The 20,059-nt window shown below is 43.2% G+C and overlaps 2 protein-coding genes across 2 annotated transcripts in view; one reads left to right on the top strand and one right to left on the bottom strand.

Annotated features, from left to right (window-relative positions):
• The first annotated feature begins 4,555 nt into the window (after positions 1-4,555).
• On the top strand, positions 4,556-9,395 carry LOC102382732 (interleukin-20-like). The gene is made up of 6 exons (XM_006024782.1): positions 4,556-4,600; positions 5,838-6,024; positions 6,447-6,509; positions 7,463-7,615; positions 8,148-8,222; positions 9,315-9,395. The coding sequence occupies exons 2-6, from the start codon at positions 5,863-5,865 to the stop codon at positions 9,393-9,395; spliced, it is 534 nt and encodes a 177-aa protein (XP_006024844.1). The 5' UTR covers positions 4,556-4,600; positions 5,838-5,862.
• A 1,870-nt stretch (positions 9,396-11,265) lies between these two features.
• FCMR (Fc fragment of IgM receptor) overlaps positions 11,266-20,059 on the bottom strand; it is a 12,738-nt gene continuing 3,944 nt past the window's right edge. Inside the window, exons 4-7 of the mRNA XM_014520423.2 lie at positions 19,738-19,945; positions 19,457-19,572; positions 18,558-18,674; positions 11,266-11,811 (exon numbers count right to left, since the gene is read on the bottom strand). Coding sequence (XP_014375909.1) covers positions 11,660-11,811; positions 18,558-18,674; positions 19,457-19,572; positions 19,738-19,945 — 593 coding nt within the window. The 3' untranslated portion in view covers positions 11,266-11,659. The remainder of the gene's footprint in view (positions 11,812-18,557; positions 18,675-19,456; positions 19,573-19,737; positions 19,946-20,059) is intronic.

Below are 20,059 nucleotides of genomic sequence, written 5' to 3'. Positions count from 1 at the left end.
CAAGTTGCCCCTTACCCTTTGATTTCAGAAGACAAGTAGATTGAGCGCTTGGACATTTTGCTGTATAGTATGTTTTCCAGGCCTGCAATCATTTTTGTGGCTCTTCTCTGAACCCTTTCAATTTTTAACATCCTTCTTGAAGTTGTGGACAGAGCATTCTTGTAGCAGTCACACCAGTGCCTGATTCAGAGGGAACAGACCTTTTCTCTGCCTCCTTGATATGTGTAGATTGGCCACAACATTGCACTAGAGCCTATGACCTATACTCTTTGTCCCTAGGTGTACGACCTCACATTGATCAAACAACTTTGTTTTCAACAGCTTGCCAAATGGTCCAGTTTACACTGAAGATGTGACCCCTTGTCATCACTAGTTACCATTTCCCTAATCTGTGCGAGTTGTCTGCAAACTTGACCTATAGCCATGTGGGTTTTTTTGCAGGTTATTGGTACAAAATGCTATATATAGCATAATGCTAAGAATTAATCCCTGCTGTACTTCACTGGTGTCATTGCTCATTTGATGCTGCTTCCCCATGTTGGTTATGTTTTGAGATTTATCAGTTAGCCAGTTATTAAATCTATTTGAAATATGCATCCCATTATCATGAGCCTTAGCCCAGCTGGGAAGGATCCAACCCCAAGCCAACGGAGAGCAGATGGCAGTGGGGCTGTCAAGGTAAAGACCACTGTGCTTGGCTTCTAGCCACTGGGAAATCTTCACTCAGACCTGATAATGTCTCCTGACTTGGTATTGTTATGGGTTCTCCAGTCCTGATTTGGACCCCTAAAAACTCCAGTGTCTTGCCTTTGGACCTTGATGCTAGCTTCTGGATCCCGCCTTCACCACCCAGGTGATGTCCCATGACTGCCCATTCTTCCAGCCATGTTGAATTTGTACTGTTCAAGTTTCTAAATTGAAGAGCAAGGAATATTACAGCAATATGAGTTCTCTGGAAAGGAATCTGGTCTATGATATGAAGGAAATGAAAAATGAAGTGATATCAGAGGCTTTGTACTTTCTATGGAAGTATAGGTGACACTTACTGCAACTCTGATGTAAACCTGCCCTGGGGTTGAACGGAAGGGTTGGTATGGGGAAGACTCACAATTAGCGCTTGAACTCTTTCCAAAAAAAAAAAAAAGAGAGTTTTAATTGTTCTAGCCTTATGCACTATGAACCAGGTTCAGCACAGGTGAAGACAACTGAGCTAATTCAGGGATGGGTTTGCCCCGCCAGGCTTTCCATTCAAAATGAAGGCTTAACAGCCCATTCTTAAAGTAGAACTCCCAATCTGGAAAAAATCATCGACAAATTGCCATTGCCTGACTAGTAATCTGTCTTTCTTCCCCTAAAATATTATCAATATTAATGTGATCTAAATGTGTGCGTGTGTGTTTTCTACGTGTCCCTGCCATTCGTGCAATCTGATCAACTACGATCACTATAGCCGTAGAGAGAATAGGAGTAATGCAGTCTAAGTTTACTGTCTGGTGCTATCATCTCCTGTCAAACAGGCAGCTCATAAAGACAGGGAGAGACCAGCACGTTTTGGGGCCTCCGAATGTCTGTCTGTGCTACATTGGTTGTTCTGCTTCAGAAGACTTCTGCTCCTTGCTTGACATCTCCACCAAGCTTTCACCCCCGCACCTTGTCCCGGACTAAAAACAGAAAATCCAGAGAAACTGTGACCTCTCTGCTTTGTTGCAACTGTTTCATCATTGCTTTTTCCCCAAATTGCTTTAGCTTACTCCCTGCTATCTGTCTCCGCATCTCACTGACAAGATTATATAGTGCAAACAGCTACGTTTAAACCTCTGCATCGATAAACAGTTTCTGAATATTTACCCTTCCCTTTTTTCCACGTCAGGCCAAAGGCTACATCTTTTTAATGGCAGCTGCTGTGGGTGGATGTTAGCAACACAAGACAAGGAAAAAGCTTCTAGATCAGACGGTGGAACTGCAGCGGTCAACACTGGGCTTGAATTAAATGTGCAGGGGGCCAGATTTTGCAAGAGCTCAGTCCCAGTCAGCTGCCTTCCTTTGCAGAAACACCAGCGTGGCGATCTTCCGAAAGTCTTGCTCTGTCAAAATGAGAGCTACCAGGTGCCTAGCTACACTGAAAATCCGTTTTGCTCCATGTAAATACATACTTCTGAGTACTGAATTAATGACTGGCAAAGGGAAGGAAATGCATTCCCGTTGCTTCAGTGTTTCTAGGACCGCATTAAAGTCTCTGTGTAAAGGCTGTGCTACCACCTTTGATAGGCTCCTTTTTTATCATTTTCCATCTAAATGAAGAACTGAGTCTCAAGATGCTGGCAGCTGCCAGGCTGTTGCTGGTGAATAGAGCCTGATTAGCTTGTCATTAAGGTGCAGGTGAAGCATATTGGAAATCACTGAGGAACTGTAGCCCTGGCTGCACTGGCAGGTATATATGAGGAACCTCTGAAAAGACTTTGGGCTAGTTGAAGGAGTGCTAAAGATAAAGCTCTGAAGCCAGGTCTAGAGCTGACTAGTAAATCCCATGTTGCTGATGGGTTAGAGATCTCTTAAGGCCATTCAAGTTGTTGTTTTTGTCATGGTTATAGTTGCTGCAGCACAGGATGGTTAGTGGGTTTTACTGTTTTCCCCTTGTATTTGGCCCTGCTTTTAGATAGGTTTTGCTAGGACTAAAGTATGCTCTTAGTGCTTTGTTGACAATGCATGGCCTTGAGCATGTATTAAGTGCTCAATTGAATTGTTGTCTTGAGCTACAGCTGTATTTTGCAATAAAACAACCTGGCTTGCCTTCTTGGCCTCTGTGAAAAATCAACAGGTTGGGATAATCATTTTACTCCCACTCTGTGCAGTTATAATAAACTATATAATGGCTTCTTTTCCCCCCCCCCCCTATAGTAACTGCTTATTCTTCCTATTTATCTTGAAAGGGATTAGGAAGTATCATCCTATAGATCCAGGGCAGCTAAGCTGTGGGTCTGTGTGCTTGGTGACTGCTTGATAAATGCTGCAAAAGCAGAGAAGTTCACCGTATGTGTACGTGATGTTTTTTCTCTCTGTGCTGTTTAGCCTATTGGCTTAATTTTTTTGCCTTTAGAAAAACTAAAGAAACTGGCTGAATAGGAGCAAAAAGTAACCTATAGGAGTACATCTTTTCTATGTGAAAAGGCTTGGGGCTGTATCCATTAACTCTAAGCGCAACAAATATTCCGGTAACTTTTCTAATGACTATATATACACTCGTGTTAGCACTATACACCCTGAGGCATTCTTTTGGGTACGTGCCTCTATGTATATATGGATTTACACAACCCTTTAAAGGACTGGTTGACATTTTTTTTTCCAGCTGAAACCTGGGTCTCCATCTAAATTAATATTTTTGCCAAAAGTGTCAGTCTTATGGGGGGGGGAAAAAAAAAAATTCAGTTTTTCATTAGAAATCTAAACTTCAGAAAAGATGGTTCCCAAATTACAAAATCTAGAGCGGCAGTTTGATTTGGGCTGGTTTTTTTTTTTTTTTTTAAATAAGTTGAATTTTTCATCAGAGAGAAAATCCTGGTTTGGGACTAGGTTAATATTAACACACTATGAATTCTAGTTCCCAGCCTTTACAATTTCAACTGTGCTTTACTCCTTATTTTTTTTTTCTATCAAGTGCTCTCTTTAATCCGTATGTAGGAATTTATCTACTTTTTGTTCATCTTTAAAAATACATTGTGTAATTTAAAAAAGAGATCTGGGGTAAGACCTGGACGTATTAATACTACTGTAAAGCATTGGTTAGGTCTCATCTGGTTCTGACAACTTGAGTACAGAAGATGCACATTTAACTAGAGCAAAGACTGACTATTAGGATAATGAGAATGGAGAACCAGGCTTAGGAGAAGAGCCTAAAAGAAAATGGCTTGTTTAACCTAGGAAAACAAGGCCTAAGATGACAAATGTGAAGGAGGGGAGGGAAAATCTATTTAAATTAAAGGAAATTTCAGCTGCTAGAGAAGCAGAAAGCCAGGCTGGAAACCAGAGAATTTGTATAACGGTCAGAAAAACACTCTTTTTGATCAGCCCTCCAACAAGAGCAGCGGGGGCAAAAATCCAACAGATTTCAGGCTAGGTTTTGATGATCCCATTTTTAATGGGGGGTATCAGACAAAGTTTCTTGTAATTGTAGGAGACTGGACTTGATGACCCAGGAGGTCCTTTCTAGTCTTGTGTTGCAAGTGATTCACAAAAGAGTAGGAGAAATTATGTAAATCTTAAGTGCTCTGCTAAGAAGGCAAGTCCTGAGCCCATCCGCAATGCAACTGCAAAATCATTATGAATCTGCAAGTGTATGAAGTCACCTCCTAATTGCTCATGGCTGGAGTATTTTGGGGGGGTTGCTTACTTTAGTGAAACTTTCTCTTTTTTTTTCGAAATATGCAAATGAAACATAGAAATGAAGGTAGGAGAAGCCGCCCACAACCTAATGCAACTGGCAGGTTAAATGTTTGTAGGAAACTTCCCTACAGGTGTATAAAAGGACTGGTTTTTGGTCCTTGCAATCCATCCATACCTGCTCCTGTCCATCCATACCTGCTCCTGTCTCCAAGTAATTCAGGTAAGAAATTGAATTACCCTATTACTGTTCTGTACTTAGCTTAGTGCAGAAGTATTTGGAAGAAAAGCGCTATATATTTGAAAATTGTTAATATTTAAATAGGTTTGGTTTATATGTTGCACCTGAATTGTTTGTAGACTAGAGGAATCAAATTATTCCATGGAACAAATCATTTATTATAGCAGTCAAAGAAAATCTAAAAACTGCTTGAAGGACAGGCAAAGAACAAGCATCGTTTTGGGCATAAAATCAGTTTGGGATGGACTGGACCAGGACAAAAATATCATCTAGATTCTAGACTAGGTCCATGTATAGGTAGAGAAGTATTAGCTGTATGTCTAAACATTACTTCTTTATAAACTGTACACAAAAAGCCTAGACTAATCATTTCAGATCCTAACTAGAAAAAAGCTACTAGTTAATGGTACTGAAGATACAGAATTTTTGCATTTCTGCTGTATTTGGTATAAAAGCAGGAAGGTGAATTGGAAACGCTGGCTTGTATTTTCTAGCTCTGTCATGAACATCCTGTGCAATGTTAAGTCATTAACTCCCTGTGCCCGGTTTCCTTATGCATGCAACTTTTACACACCTTGCAGAAATGTTTGGAGGATAAATTCATTGGTTAGTAAAGTGCTTGGAGACGCTTACATGGACAATGGGAAGGCAAAGTACTATTAGTGAATAAATTACTGTTTTCTGGTTTCTAACCCTTAAGAGCCTAAGTAGATTAGAAAAGAAAGGCAGGTGTCGGGGATCAATTGCATTTACTATTAAATTCACTTTTGTCAGTAGCTTGGTCACATTTCGTTTGTGTTTTTCCATATATTATGTTCTTGGTTTGTTAAGCAAAATGAATGGAATAATCACCTAAGGGAAGTGAGGGTGGTCTGTTATATTAAGGCTTTGATCTGTGCCTTAAGTGCTGCTTAAAATTAAGCACATGGCTAAATTCATCCTCATTCAGAAAAGCATATTATGATTTACTGTTACTATGCTGATTTCTATCAGCGCAGCATCTGTCCCACTGAGTCGATGTGCTGAAGATATAATTCATTCTTTTTGTGTCAAATAGCAGAATTAATGGTGGAAATGGATTTTTTCATTCCTACCGATAACTGAAAATGGCAAATTGGGGAATCATCCGTGACCCCACAAAACATCAATGAGAGCTGCGCCTCTGAAAATCAGGCTCAAAAGGAACCTTACCTTTAGCATCTCCCTTTCTTTTAAGCAGGCATTCAGCTTGTCTGGGCAACAGCATGATGAAGACCATGGGATGCTTCTCCTACCTGCTTGCACTTCCATTTGTCTTTGCAATCACCTTTTCAGAAGGCAGAAAGCTGCGTTTTGGTGTTTGTGAACTGAGTGGTACATCTCTCCAGGAAATCAAAACCTACTTTGATGTAATCAGAGGAACTGTTGTAAGTACAGTTTACACTTGCCAGTCAAAGGAAATTGTGAGCTTATTGTGAGGTTTGAATAACAGAAGACCAGTCAAAGCAGTGGCAAATGTGACCTCATCCAAAAACAGGTTCAGAGAGAGACCTTCCGGTGAATGGAGTATCTCATTGGGCAATTCCCCTTTAAAGTTGTGGGCATTTGCAGTTAACATTACTCACCCTTTCCTTGGGATGTTGCCAGTTATATTAAAACAGATGCCCTTGTATAACTCCTTTCGATGCCATGTGGGGGCAATATAAAAAAGGAACAGTTGCCCAAACCATAATCTCAGATGCCTGACTATAAATCTAAGCTACCTATAGTAGAATAGGTATTCTTTCTTATTCTGCCTTTGCATCCTGTATCCTCATTCAAATCATTTATCTTTCTTCTGTGATTGCAGCAAGATCAGGACCATGTTACTGACACTGTATTGCTGAAGAAGATCCTTCTGCATAACGTCCCGGTAAGCGCTGTGATTTGGCTAGAAAGTGTGGTGCTCCAATGGGGGAAGCTCCATGGGATCTGCTTTTTCAGCCTTCCCTCCCCTTGATTTGAATTTTGCTTCATCTACAAGCACTCTGTTTTCTCTTTGAACTTAACTTAGACCTTTGCCCACCTTGTTGCTTCGCCTATGGAGACTGTCATGGACCTGTCACTGCCTTTATTCCCTTCATTATGTCTTTCACTTTTTGTATGTGGAATCTCCTCCCCTCCCTAACTTCTACTTCCCACAGCTTCTGCATCTATAAGGCTTCCCTACCCACTTTCCCTCTTCTTCCAGCATATCCTGCCCCAGCTCCAGGGCTGAGAGCAGTTCTGTCTCCTGCAATTCCATCTGCATCTTATGTCCCTCTTTCTAAGACCATGTATTTCATGCTGTCTAAAGGTCTCGTAAAAATGGCAGTTCAGCCTTAGGAACGGTTCCCTTTGGAGGGCTCTTGGATGAAGAATAGTGCGTTAAGAGCAGATGAAAGCATCTGTTTTAAACTGCACTTAGATCTGTTTCTTACCTTGTTTCCTGCTTTGTTCCTAGCTCCCTCTGGCCTCTGTGGGTGGTTCTCAGTCAGACATGCACCCCTGGTCCCACATCGCAGTCATGGGTACAGCAAGGAGGATTGTTATCCAGCGAGTATTGCAATAATCTCATTGACAGGACCATACCAATGAGATAATTGCTTTCTCAATTCAATATGGGTGTGAATAGAATAGAAATAATTATGGAAAACTTGTGTAGCAAATCAGGGCTTCTTGGAAGGGAAAACTTAGGGAGTTAGAAATGCGCATTATACAGAATCGCCTTCATTTTCCAGACGGACTGTATAAATGTGCCCTCTTCTGAATATTCTCAGTTAGTTCAGGTATACACAGGTTATTTTGGCTGTGCTATATGCTTCATGTCCTTTCTTCTTCTCTCAGGCATTGGAGAGCTGCTGCTTACTCCGCCACCTGCTGAGGTTCTACGTTGAAAACGTTTTCAGACATTACCAAGCTACAAACCCCCTGCTGCGGAGGAAGACCAGCAGCCTGTCGAACTCTTTCCTCAGCGTTAAGACCACCCTGAGACAGTGTGTAAGTACCCTAGGGAAGGGAGATGTTGGCAGCATGACAAGGTGGAGTTCAGTGGCTATGGCAGCAGAGCGTGAAGTATGTTATAGAAGGAACGCCGAATAGAATAATGCTCTCGCTGGTGTGTATGAATAAGACTGAAGCTCTTGTGTACTGGAGATGGCATAATGGGGTCTTTTGCCTCTAAGTTGCCCTGTAAACTCCAGCCAAGTGCTACCAGGTCATGAAGCATGAAAGGGTAGATCCTGGTGGGTACTTGTGGGAAAAGCACCACCATGCCTGCTGCTAGTTTCCCCTTCTCTCTGAGCAAAAGACTGATTGGGCTGTAGACACTGAGCAACTTGTCTACTTCTGCAAGCCCAAGTCAGGGCAGTACAGAGTAGTCTGCGCTGCAGATGAGTCCTGCTTAGCTCTGGAGAAGGAACCCCCATCTCCAGGGCTGCCCTAAATCCACTCTCCAGACTAAGCAATAAGCATATTTGGTTTATTTTGCCCACTAGTTCTAACTGTGGTTTTTTGCATTCTCTTTGCCCAGCATGATCAAAAGAAGTGCGCCTGTGGGGCGGAGGCAAACCGTCGACTCGAGCTCCTCAGAGAGGAATACGAAAAGGTAACTTGGTGGGGGAGATGCTCCCAGCCATCAACCACCCAGAAAGTTTCCCCTCCTAGCTGGTGGGGGAGAAAACGGCACACTCCCTTGTGTGTTTGTGTTTCTGGGAGGCCCCTCTTAAAGCAGGACTCTCTTGCATCAGGTGCCGCACAGAAACGGAGAAGTTATGTTCCCAAGAGTCTATTTAGGCAAAGCCAACAAAGTGTAGGCAGAGAAATGGAGGAAAAATAATTGACCAAAGTGACTAAGCCGGCACTGGGTAGGACTCTGACCTCTGGGCATCCCTTCCAGCCCTACTTCCCTATGAATACAACAATGGCATAGCCCATTGCTTATTCAACTAGGCTGTTTTCAGTGGCTCTAGAATTCATCCTAAAACCTTCAAAGCACCGTGGCTAGGGGGACAAATGACCCATAAACTGGTATAAGTGATCAGAAACCAGTTCAAATCTGTAACATAACAGAAGTTCAGTGCATGTAAACCACTTTCAAAATGGCTGAAACCGGGTTAAGATAAACCTAGATGGATGCAGTATCACACTTAAACCAATTTAACCTAAACTAGTTATTGAACTTTTATCCCAAATCCCCTCCAGATTCAAGTTAACTCGCAGTCCCCCAGCATCCCAGGATGCTTTGCACCTGCCCTGCAACCCCCCACTTTCAGGGTGGGTGTGCTAGCCCTGGTCCAAGCTGTCTGCTCTGAACTGATTCAGCCTCAGGCTTTTTGACTGTACTTAGCCTGTGTGTCTGGATGTGGACTCTATAATTGAGCTCTGTCTCTTAGTTCACCAAAGCATGCTGGCACATTTTACCCATTGTTCCTAAAGATCAGTATTTACAAATGCTACAGTCTTCCTTCATATTATATTTAGGAAACAGCTGTATTGGCTGCATGGCACCAGCTGGCAAAGCCTGACTGGTTATGGTGATTACAGCTTATAAGAGCCAGAGAAAATCAATGGAAAACTCAAATCAAAATGATCCAAGCTCGAAATGTCTTGATAGATGACATTTATTGCATAAACAATACCAAATCAAGATGGCCTTTGTGAAGGCACTAACACCACAACTTCTATTTTCCTCCTTTAGCTGGATCGTGACACAGCAGCCATCAAAGCTCTGGGTGAGATGGACATTCTCTTTAACTGGATGGAAAAGGCTAAGAACTAAGAGAGAAGACAGAAACTAGAGCAAAGCCTATTTTTTTTTTTTTTATGTCTTAATTTATTTGCATTGTTTATATATTCTGTTCTGCTTGTTGTTTGCAATGTTGTGGGAAAACTCAGCAAGAGGTGTAAATGGGTGTAGCTCCGCTGAGTCTCGGGGAGATGCAGTGTTTTACCCCAGCTGAAGAGCTGGCCCTGTGCATGTTGCTTACAGAGGCCTGGTGTCCGTACAGCTCAGGGAGGCATCCTGCGAGACGCTGATCTCTAGAACATCAGTGGCTCCATGTTGCTTTCCAATGAGAGCGCTGTGTAACCAAAACTGGCCTAATCTCAGAGTGATAAGCTCTTGCTACTTTGCAGCACAAAACCTGGGACTAGGGCAGAAACAGGCTGTTTTTTAAAATCTCACATGGCTGCACTTCCATCATTTATTGTTAATGATGGCCTTGCATCAGAGTTTGGAGCTGGATTAATTCAGGAGCATCCCTTGTCTCTGTTTGATTACAATGCATACTTGGTAGCCGTGGGTGCTGAGATGAACGTCACAGTATAAAAAAAAAAAAAAAAAAAAAAGCTAGAATCTTCCCCCAGCCCTGCATTTGAATTGAATCCATTGAACATTTCTCCTAAAAAACAAAATTGTGGATAACTTTTAAAATTTGCCCCTGTGGCACCATAATATGATGAGAACCACTCTTCCAACAGCATTTCCCGTTTGTCTACTAGTGAGAGGTCCCTTAAATATCTCAAAAGCCTCTTTTACTTCCAGTTGGACCTCTTTTGAATGCTTAGAGAGGTGGTTAGCTGTGTTGGTCTGAAATCATGCAAAATGCAGGGCAGGGTGACACCTTCAAGACTAAATTGTTCAGAGAGGCATGAGATTTCATAGGCAACTGCCTGCTTCATCAGATGCTTAAAACCATTGCATTCCTAAATATCTCATTGAGTTGAATGCGACAACTTCTCTGAGTGAGGCGATGCTCACGCTTTCCAGCTTGCTTAGTCTCCTTTCACTTAATCCCGTGCAAACCCAGAATAACCCCGTTGTAGCAGAGGATGTCACAAGGCTACACAACTGGAGTGAAATCCTGGTTCCAGGCAAGTCGAATGTTGGCTTCAAATGGGCCCAGCATTTTATTCCAAGTGTGAGTGAGATGAGATCAGTCCCAGTGTTACACAAACATGGATAAGCCTTCATCCAACCTAACACCTTGTGAAGTTCTCAGTTCTCTGGCACAGGCTTTGGCAACTAGAACTTATCAGACACCAGCAGGCCTGCTGGTAAAAAATATTGCCATTAAAAATAGTTTTCCCTTTTTTAACATCCGTCCTTGCAAAGGACTTTGAGATCCTTTATTGAAGTTGCTGTGCAAGTTCCAAAGGCTATTTATTTTAAATATGCGCTATTTATAAACTAATTTAAAAGTATTTATAGTCAAGAGAGTATGTGATAACTGTGTCTCTTCTTCTATGATAAATGGCATGATTGTATTGCCAGTCACTCAGTATGTACATATTGTACAAGCTGCTGTTGTCAGGTGTAAAGACAATATTTGTTCTTGCAGTTCTCAAGCTGTTTAATTCTGTATTTAAATATGTGGTCAGAGTTGTTGTTCTTTTTCGGCTAATAAAATGTTAACAGCTAACTTAAAAAGCAAATGTGGGTAACTTCTTTCTTTAGACGGTGTTTAAATGAAGCACAGCATCTAAGAAGGGGAAGGAGGTCTCTGTCTGCAGGAGGGAGAAGAGTTAGCTATAATATGAAGGGATTGTTTAATGAGGCCAGACAGAGATGGGACCTGTGGTCCTCTTCTACTCTCCTACTAACACAGCCGTTCTCCCTATTGTTAATGCACCAGGGTTATGTGGGGTCCTGGGCTAAAACCAAAAATCATGAAAGGGAGAGCTAAATACCACATGAGAGCCTCTGGAAAGCAGCCTGTGGGGTGTATCTGCTGTTTGGACAGTGGCAACAAAAGTTTTCTCCATGGTTCAAGAGGGACATACTCCAGGGCTGTGATAGTTGGCTAGGGCCTGAATCTAATCTCTCTCAAATAAATCTACCAATAATCCAAAACTTCACTGAAGTCAATGGAGTTACACGAGTATAAGGAACATGAGCTCCTACATTGGCTGCCTGCATAGGGGAAAACTTCACGTGCACTGAACAAATGTTTAGAAGAAAATGTTGCCTCTACCTATGCACTAGAACTTGCCGGTTTTGGTATCCGTCAGTATACTGACTTTGAGCGAGATCTAAGGAAAAAACTAAGAAATAACTTCCAGGCAGTGTGTGTTGGTTTGATGGCTGATGCTTCTATTGGGTTGATGACTGGGGAGCGCTTCACATGTCCATAATAGGGTATACAGCTCTCCTGAGTCAACTCTCTGCTGATTCAATTCACCAGGCACATGGAGACCTGTGAAAGATCATAGATAACAGATAGTACATAAAAAAAGCAACTGACTTACTTAGTGCACTGTATATAAAGCAACAGGTCTAATAGAAATAGATTTCATCTTTGGGGTGGGTGCTTTGGTTTTAAGGCCCAGACTGGGCCTGACTTCTACCAATGCTGAGCTGACCCCAAACTCTACTTGAAGTCAGGAGAAGTATGGCATGCTAGACATCAGGGGAAAATCAGGCCCAAGTAATTGAAAGCTGAACATCTAGAAGCCCAAAATTAAAGAACACTTGGAAATTGGATAGACAGTCGCTTCTGGAAAATAAGTTCACGACCTGATGACTGAAAAGCTTGAGACATTCAGGCCAAAAACAAAATGCAATTTTTAACAGTGAGGGCAATGAACTATTGGAACAGCTCTACAGGTAGTGTAGTAGATACTGTATCAGTTTAAGTTTTTAAATGTTGATTGAGATGCTTTTGTAAAAGATAGAAAATGAATGCTTAGGGTCCATCACAACTTAGGGGACTTGATATCATAATGAATGAGTAGGACTCTTGGGAGTTCAGAGGAGGACCAGAGTTTTCCAAGGTATTTATTTGCCTAATTATGCAGATTGATGCCTTAGGGAATTTACAAAAGTACCTTAGCGTATTAGGTGACTAATTAAAATGGGATTTAGGTGACTAGGCATCCAACAAGACTGTTAGCAGCCTTTATGTCATGGCAAACCTGGTATTAAATGGTTTTAGTGGTGCCTTCCTATTTAAAAATATATTGGCTAAATACAGCCTCATGGAAGTCAATGGACAAAGCTCTCAGCTGTAGTGAAGGAAATTTCCCATTCTGAATCTCTACAAAAGAGGCTTACACTTTGTATGACATTATTGGCACCAGTGCAAGAACTTTAGGCAACTCTACCCCTCTGCTCTCAGGGAAAGCTGTGGAGAACCAGGCCGCAAGACTATATTAAGACCTGACTTGGAAAGAAGGAACTGAAAACATGCAAGTCAAACATTTGCCCAAATGCACTACAACACCAAATTACAGTTGGCACCTTGTCCTAGTTTAAGACCTGGTATGGGTATTTTCAATGCACCTGGGGGCTTTTGCAGACAATAGGAGGAAATGTGGGGAGTTAATGTTGTTTTGTGTGCATGTTTGTGGGAAGTAAAACCTGTGGTTGGGCAGGAACCAGTGATCTAACATCTATGGACTCTGTATAGGCCCATTTTGTTTGCCAGAAACCACCTTGAATATTTATTTCCCTGTCAGCATCTGGGCATGGATTGATAGAAGAGGGAGTGGAAGCTTGCCAGTTAGAGGTGGGGTTTTCGGGATCTGGCTGAAGGTGCCAGGACAGGTTTTTCAAGACGCCGGAGACCAGGAAGGTAGGCAGCATTGCAATCAAGCTTGGTGGGCAGAGTTTCTAAGCGGGAAGTTTAAACTGAGATCTGCCCAAAGACTTGTCCTGTGCCTGAAAGCACCCCAGAGAAACTTTCAGGGTGAATGTTCATGGGTCACTAATTGGTAGTAATAAAATGAGAGTTCCTTAACCAAATCAGGTTTCCAAGGAGCACTTCCATTTTGCCAATGGGCACCCCTTTCTAGCTAGGGTGTGATGGCACAGCCACCGCTCTAGCTCCAGAAGGCTGAATTTCAGCCCTGCCCTGGACTTGTGCTGAAGACTGTCCTCAGTCAACATGGCCGTATACGTGAGCTCCTTGTCATTCAGGCTGGGAAGTCAAAAGCAGCCAGACATGAGTCTAGCCCTGCTGCTCCCTTGAGTGCCTTTGCCTAAAAAAATGGGACTGCCTTAGACATATGACCCGAGGGACCCTTGAGTTTCTAACCCCTCTCCTAGCTCCCCCTTTCTGGGGATAAGGTCTATAGAATAAAGGGCCAGAGTGGGGGGCATCTGATGGTGGTGGCTCTAATTATCCAGCTCTGGTATATAGGACATCGGCCATTTGTGCCTTTGGAAATCTTCCTCGTGGACTTGTGCTCAAGGCTTGGGCCCCTGTGAAAATCTCAGTTTTAGAGGGAACACAATATAATGCGTTAAACTGAAGCAAATCTATGCTGTTAGTGAAAGTGTCTAGAATTAGTGCTTCTCGGCTTTCAAAAATGCATGGCTGGCAAGAGGATGTGACGACTAAAGGGTGTTGCAAATGTGGAAAAATCCAGCTGAAGTTTGAATGGACAAGCCCACGAGCAGGAAAAGAAAAATACCTAACTTCCATTCTGTCGCTAGTGCGGATGAGTGCCGATGATGTCAACTTTGTCAGAAATGAATTGAATTGCAATTCTCCAGCTTGCCTTAAGCCGTTCTGAAAGGACATGCCTTTCCTGCCTCATCCAGGACTGAAGAGCCTGTTGGAACATCCAACTACTTGGTACCTTCTTTGAATTACTGCCAGCAGAGAAAAACTCAGGCTTGCACACTAAGTAAGTTTGGTATGTTTCCTAAATGGAAGCATTTCCTGTCTTCTCCCACAGCATCAGTCTCTGGATATGGATCCAGCTTGACTGCGGAAAAAGAGGAGGAGGAAAGCAACAGGATGTATAATGCAGAGGTGGCTCCACTGGATAGGAAACAAACCAGTTCTGGAAATACCCACGTACACACCCTATATACCGGTCCTGAACTATGTTTTAATTCCCATCTACTTTAACCTATGTCCTACTAACACACTGTGGCTCTGTTACTAATCTGAATTCGTTATTATTTTAGTATAATTTTCCAGCTGCTCTAATTACTGGACTATTGAACAAGGTTGCCTTGCTTTTGTTTAGCAGTTGATAGGTTCTACCATATTGTCCATCAATAGACTCAGCTTTGTTCCAACATAAACAGCAATGATTTTCCCTGTGTTTTAAACATTTTGGTTCATGGCATTTGGAAGGAAAAGCAATAGAAGTTGGAAACGATTAGAAAGAGATCAGGCTGGAGCTGCATCCAAGTCCTAGACTGCAAGACTCCAAGGTCTTGGATATGTCCGGATCATGTGCCTCTTAAGGCTTGAGGCTAGCAGAAAGAACTGATAAGAGAAAAGCACCTGGTTATAAAAATCTGGCATTGAGTTTCACAAGGTGCTGCAAAGGGTTGTGGTGCTTGAAGTTAAGCCTATTAACACTTAGAGAAAGCAGACACTATGCACACATGCATACAAGAAGCTGGTCAGCGGCTGGCAGACTTTGTTCAAATCAGATTGGGGATGTTCCCTCTCTGTACTGACCAGGTGATTAATACTAGGACATTGCATTTAGTTTGACATACCTCGTATAAAAAAAATAATGACACTTTAGGGGGAATTCAAAGAAAAACAATAAACATGATATTGGGATTGGAGGAATAGCATAGCCTTAAAAAAAAAGTTTGGAAAAGATGGTAAGCTAAAAAATCTATCAGCCCGACTGCTTGAAATAACCAAAGAGTATAAAAATCTCAGTGTTAAAGCCCTGATTGAAGTATATAAGAGTTTTGCCATTGATTTCCAGAGGGTTCGGTTTTCACTGTAGGAGGGGAAAGAAAACAAATTAGAGTGGTCCACGGTGGCGTATGGAACAAGAAGATTGAACTGAACAAGCTAAATTGAAGCTGAGTTTCAGAAAAACATCCCTAGTTTCAGATTTCTTAGGCAAGAGAATAACGTAAGGAATTGAAGCCTCCATCAGTAGGGTTATTTAAACTCGACTGGACAAATCTCTAGATAATCAACTGTAGTGAACATGCTGTACCAAGGCTAGGTCACCAATTATCCTTAATGTCTCTGGTACCATGTTACATCACTGCATGTCGCATTCCCCAGTTTGTAAAACAAAAAGGAGACAGCCATGCAGACATCATTTGTAAACAACCATGAGAGCTGTGGCTGAAAAATCTCTGTAAGAGCTAGGCTTCATTTTATTAGTATGACTATTGCATTATTAGTTTATGATCGACAACCTCCTAGAGCTTCATTGCCCTCACAGCCAGAACACTGTCACACCAAGATGAACCGTCCTTTAAGTCGCACACCTTGCAAGTACACAAGCTGCTTCCTATTGTTGTACCTGCTTGTCTAACTTCTCCTGGGAAGCCTTGCTGCGGAATAATACAGTGTGTGTGGATGGACTTGGGATGAACTTCAGTCCCAAGTCCGTCCACACGTAGTGTTACTGCACTTTAACGGCTGCACGTGTAGACGCTGGCCTAAAAACCGCTTTCTGTGCACTAAGTTACTGCACAGTACATTTAATGCAGAGTAAATGCATGTGTAGATGCACCCACTGTCTTTCTTTTCACATGTGCAGTATTTCAGTTTTCCCACTTCCGCTGCCATTTGGAACCAGGGCAGGGGCAGCAGTGAATATGGCGGTTAAGGAAGAGATAGGTCTCCAGGAATAACATTAAGTCATTTTTTTTAAGCTATTGATATTTCACTCTTGTTGGAGCACATGTGCACACCTCTAGTGTGACTTAAGTGGGGTTACATCAAAGTTGGATTGACTCAAGACCTGATACATGTACTTTGGTTGAAAACATAAGAGCAAAGTTAATGGGATGGGCTGTATTTCGAATCCACTGAATGGTATAGCAAGTTGATTCAGGTGTAAATTGTCACAGATTTACACCCCAGTCATCTTCAATGGAATCAGGAGAGGATTCCACTACTGAAGCAAGGACTAAATATAGGTCCTAATCTCTGGGAGCTTCCTGTTTGGTTCACCATGCAGTGTCCCACGATGGATAGCAAATCCCACGGCTCGGGGCTATATCTCCCTGGTCAGATTGGCACAGCTGCTGCTGTCCAAGCAGACTGCCATATCCTCCTACCCGCCTCTGGTGTATGGAAAAGATTACACGGGTTTTAATGGCTCTGCAGCTTCTGAGCCATGAGATGAAATGTCACTATGACCTAAAAGAAGCGGTGGGTGATGCAATGCAGAAACAACAGCACAGCTGCTTGGGAAAGCTTCAGAGGAGGAAACAGGTATGATGAGAAGTTGGACTCATCTGGATATTATCAGCCGTCTGCAGCTGATAGCTCAGGTAATTATGAATGACTCTGCTTGCCTAATTATACTGGAGACAGACAAATTCCTAGTGAAATGACAGGAGAGGGAGAGAGAGCGCGCCTAAAATAGACTCCTAATCTATTTATACACTTCCTACCGTTTCCATCTTGTTTTCTTTCAGTTGTGGGTGGGTCACAAGCAATGTCATGCTGACCTGAGCTCAGCTGGGGAATAACCAGGTTCCCTAGCTCCTCAGATCCAAATGTCCAGGTCCTCACAGGTATTTAGGCATCTGCTCCTGACCTCAACCAGAATGCCGTGCCCATGTGCCCTAGAGTATCTGTCCCACACTTCAGCAGTGCTGTTCTCAGCTCAAGTACATGAGCTATAATGTATGTTTTAGATGTACCACATGCTGACCAGGCCAACCATGAATCAAACTGTGCCTGCTGAAAGGTTTCAATGTGTTTTTGTCGGCTGTAATTCCCCAAATCAGCCTGAATGCACAAGCTGTTCTGGCTGGGCCACCAGGAAAAGGCCGTCTCACCTAGTTTGCTGTCTTCTAGTCCATCAGGAGTATTTTTGGTGCCATCTATCCAGTCTATCTGGCTCTCTCCTGGTGTTTGAAGCAGCTTGCCCCTTCTCTGCAGCAACTTCCCTGGCTTCCAGTGTGCTTCCAGGTTTTAAAATGGATCTATAAATGTCTTGCGTAACAGCTTGACTAATAGCTGCGGTTATGTGGTCATTTCTGCCTCAATAACGGGCCTAGGCATTTATCCCGTCTGTCAATTCAACAGCGCCTGAGTTGGCTGACCATCAGAGCCTGGTGCAAGACTTCTCACAGGCCTTTGCCCTGAGAGTGATTGGGGAATGCAGGTGGGAGCAGGGGTCGGCGCTTGCTCTGATGTAAACTGCATTGTTAACTATATAGTGTATATACGCTCCCCTGGTTTGGAGTAGTCAGTCCCCAGCATTAATTTCCCAGGTCTGTCCCCTACGGGCCATTTGAGTTTGGGTCTCTTGCAGAGGCTCAGTCTGTATCTCAGTGGCCGGTGCTCTCCACTACCGCAGCCCGGGGGAGCCCTAGCTTGACGCCTTTCTAGCCTTTCCTGGCCTACCCAGGTGTTCTGGCAGCCAAATGAGGCACGTTGCTATAATTAGCCCATCCACTTTCTTTCCCCTTCCGCAGCACCGACGCTTAATTTGTCCTGTTGTGCAACTTCACTTTGGTAATTTTTGTGAACAAAAGGCAGGGGAGGAAGGAGCAAGACAGGTTCCACCAGGCTCTGGCTGAGCTTAGGAGCACCTTGTACTGCAGCCAAGTGCTTTAGCAGCATAAGAGGCATGCGCTGTATGAGCCAGAGGAGAGGGGTTACCAGGGTATTTGAGGACAGCTCCATAACCAGCTGCCAAGTACTTGCAGATATGCACACCAGCCAAAGCCGTGTGTTTTTTTCTTCTTGTGATATTAGATATTGAGGGAAGTTCTGCTTTCACTGTCCCTGCTGAAAGCCCAGGTTAATTCAGAGATTTTAGGGAACTATTCCAGCCTTGCACTGGTCGGACTCGATGATTTATTGAGGTCCCTTCCGACCCTAACATTTATGAATCTATGAATCTAACATCTATGAATCTATGGTGTCCCTGGAAGTCGAGTCACCTTCCACCCACTGAGCATTAGTGAACACCTGCTACAGATTAGAAAGAGCAGAGTTGGGGAATAACTAACAAGGTATTGAACTGTGGTGGGGGAACTTACTGTTCTGTCGAGGCAGCCGGGGACATGCACTGTAGATATTCTCTGCTGGACCCTGTCCTTGGAGACGTTCGAGCACACTCAGCCTCTGGCTTATTTCACGGGTCCCGTTGGAAACTGCTTCTTGGAAAGATGCAAACATGTAGATAGCAATGGCAGCACACTGACTGCCTTCAAATCAGTCCAAAAGCTAAATGTGTGGATCATTTATGATTCAGGATACTGCAATAAGCTAACGGTTGAAACTTCAGAAGTACCGAACATGTGCATCTCCCATTAATGGAAGTCACGCATACTCAGCACTTCTACAGATCAAGCCCTAAAGTACAAAATGGTGCTGCTAGCGTCATTTCTGGGCAAAGACTCTGTTCATTAGCCTTTATTGTATGGATTACAAGTTGCTTCTTTAAAGGTCATTGAAATACAGCCCACCTGTCCCTGAGATGCCAACGTGACACAGAATGGAAGGGCCGGGCCCAGGTTTCATGCCTCATTGGAAATTGTTTTATTGACTGTCCAGCTGTTCTCCAGAGGTGAGGTCAGGTGAAAAGTCGGCAATGGTTTGCTGTACTTGATAGCTACATCACTTAAAGTACTACTGGAAAGGCTCAGATGCCGAGGGGAAGGGCATGCCATTACAGCCAAAAAAGCAGCTATTTTTGCCGGTATTTGTGAATTTTGTCCAGGTGACTATACTGCTTCTAGGGCTGCCTACCATGTTGACAGTGAAAAATAAAATTCCTTGCCTGTTGGGGGAGATAAAGTGAATGCTGTGAATGTATCTAAAGCAGAAATCCACAGGTTTTGAGAGAGAAGAGAAAGTCGACCCTGTCTGCTCTTAGTACCGCACAGCGGCGTGCACTCTTTATCCCACAGTCTGTTCGATGTGGCTTTTTACTTACCTTTCTTCCATCGTAGTAGTTTCCTCATCATTAACACAGAAGCCATTAGCACTGGAATTACCAGGATAATGCTTATCAGGATATAAGGGTTATCTTTCCGTTTGCGCGTCACAGGGCTGGAAAGTCAAGGGAGGAGGTGGTTTTAGTGCCAGTTCTGACATGCAGATCCACTCCTCAGCTTCTATGTCAAGACATAATTATGTGAGCCTGAGGAGTGATGTCATTTTGGGGAGAGTTAATTGTACAGAAGTCGGTGATGAAGGAAAGCGGCTGGAACTCACCTTTTAGGATAGTGGCGGCGGGCAAAGTTGTTTGTCCTGGGACCCTCCGTGACTCCCTGGGTCATGCTCCCAGTTGCTTCATAGGCAGGAGTGCTGCTTATGACTCTTGCAGGCGTGCTCGTGGTGCCTGTAGTGGAGCTGGGGCTTGACGCCACGGGCGAAATAGATGTTGCCTTTCTTTGCGCAGTGATTTGGGCTGGCTTGGTGGCTAGAGGAAAGCACAGCACAACCTGATCCTAATGAACCCCCAAGCAACTAATTAAAAAGAAGCTGTTTGCTATAAAAGGCTCAGTCCATTTAGTGCATTGTGATAAAGGAAAAC

This window comes from Alligator sinensis, unplaced genomic scaffold, assembly GCF_000455745.1.
Source record: "Alligator sinensis unplaced genomic scaffold, ASM45574v1 scaffold1322_1, whole genome shotgun sequence".
Taxonomy (NCBI): Eukaryota; Metazoa; Chordata; order Crocodylia; family Alligatoridae; genus Alligator; species Alligator sinensis.
This window is presented reverse-complemented; position numbering and strand designations above follow the sequence as displayed.